Genomic DNA, 1,236 nt, shown 5'->3' with positions numbered 1-1,236 from the left:
TTGGCCTTCTTGGCCACAAAGGGCACATTGCTGCTCATGCTCATCCTCCTGCCCACCAGGACCCCCAGGTCCCTTTCTCCTGCCCTGCTCTCCAGCAGCTCAGCCCCCAACCTGTCCTGGTCCATGGGGTTGTTCTTCCCCAGGTGCAAGACTCCTGGAGGGGTGGGTTGGCAGGAGGCAGAGGAAGCTGCTCACCTTCTGGATGAGGCGGGGATAGTGGGTTTCGGGGAAGATCCCTGGAAGGATGTCAGAAAAACAGGAGTCGTGACACCACCTGAGTCTTTCACCTTTCACACCTCCCAGACCCTCCCCTTCTTCACGGGGCCACGAGGAGCAGCAGGGGCAGCTCCAGGGCTCACCCCCCACCCTGGTTAATTAAGCAGCTTAACTGCAGTTTGTTTTGGGGGTTGGGTGGTGATGGAGAGGGGGGAAGGACATCCCAGCCCAGCCCTCTCATCCCAGCACGCCAGGCAAACCTCACCTCCGTTGGACAAACACAGGCTGTTGATCAAGATGCTTCCAGTTCTGTTGTGCTCATACCTGGGGACACAAGAGAAGAAGGTGAGAAGCCTCCTCTAGGCTTCCAAGAAGTTGACCAACCAGCAGGTCCAATTCAGTCATCTCTGCCCACTCCCCCCCCTCCTCAGTTCAATAAAGGAGCTTCAGGAGGGAAGTCAAACATCCTACCAGCCAGGATGGCAACCTCAGATCTGCCCACCACGGAGGTGCCCTGAGACCCCCCAGCCCTTCATTCCCACTCTAGGTACAAGTCAAAAAAGGGGGTTCTGCACCACGTCCTTCCACTGCTCTGCTGGGAATCATCTTGGAAGGGGACAGCAGTGGTTGCAGTGACCTGTGCAGCAGCTCCTGGGCAACTGTATCCCCATAGTCGTGGGACAGGAGGTTGATCCTCTGGTGCTGGAGGCCGAGGTGACGCACCAGCCCCTCCACGATGCTGGCTTGCTCAAAGATGGAGTAATGGTGGGGCCTCTGCAAAGCCAAGCAGGAGAGGAACAGCAGTGATCCCAGGGCTGGAGAAGCAGCTCTGCTCTGGGGACAGGCTGGGAGAGTTGGGGTGTTGAGCCTGGAGAAGAGAAGGCTCCAGGGAGACCTTAGAGCAGCTTCCAGTGCCTGAAGGGGCTCCAGGAAAGCTGGGGAGGGGCTTGGGACAAGGGCAGGGAGGGATGGGAGCAGGGGGAAGGGTTTCCAGCTGGCAGAGGGAGCTGGAGCTGAGAT

General features: G+C 58.7%; 1 protein-coding gene across 1 annotated transcript in view; it reads right to left on the bottom strand.

The window, feature by feature from the left end:
- The window catches only part of MEST, a gene marked incomplete at its 5' end in the record, with an annotated part of 11,694 nt that overhangs the window by 6,389 nt on the left and 4,069 nt on the right, over nucleotides 1-1,236 (bottom strand). The window contains 3 exons of the mRNA XM_010000306.1: nucleotides 196-236; nucleotides 482-540; nucleotides 854-990. Of these exons, the coding sequence (XP_009998608.1) occupies nucleotides 196-236; nucleotides 482-540; nucleotides 854-990 (237 nt within the window). The remainder of the gene's footprint in view (nucleotides 1-195; nucleotides 237-481; nucleotides 541-853; nucleotides 991-1,236) is intronic.

The sequence above is a fragment of the Chaetura pelagica genome, unplaced genomic scaffold (genome assembly GCF_000747805.2).
Source record: "Chaetura pelagica isolate M959 unplaced genomic scaffold, ChaPel_1.0 scaffold466, whole genome shotgun sequence".
In the NCBI taxonomy this organism is placed as follows: Eukaryota; Metazoa; Chordata; class Aves; order Apodiformes; family Apodidae; genus Chaetura; species Chaetura pelagica.
Note: the sequence above shows the minus strand (reverse complement) of the source record. Positions and strands in the feature narration are given on the sequence as shown.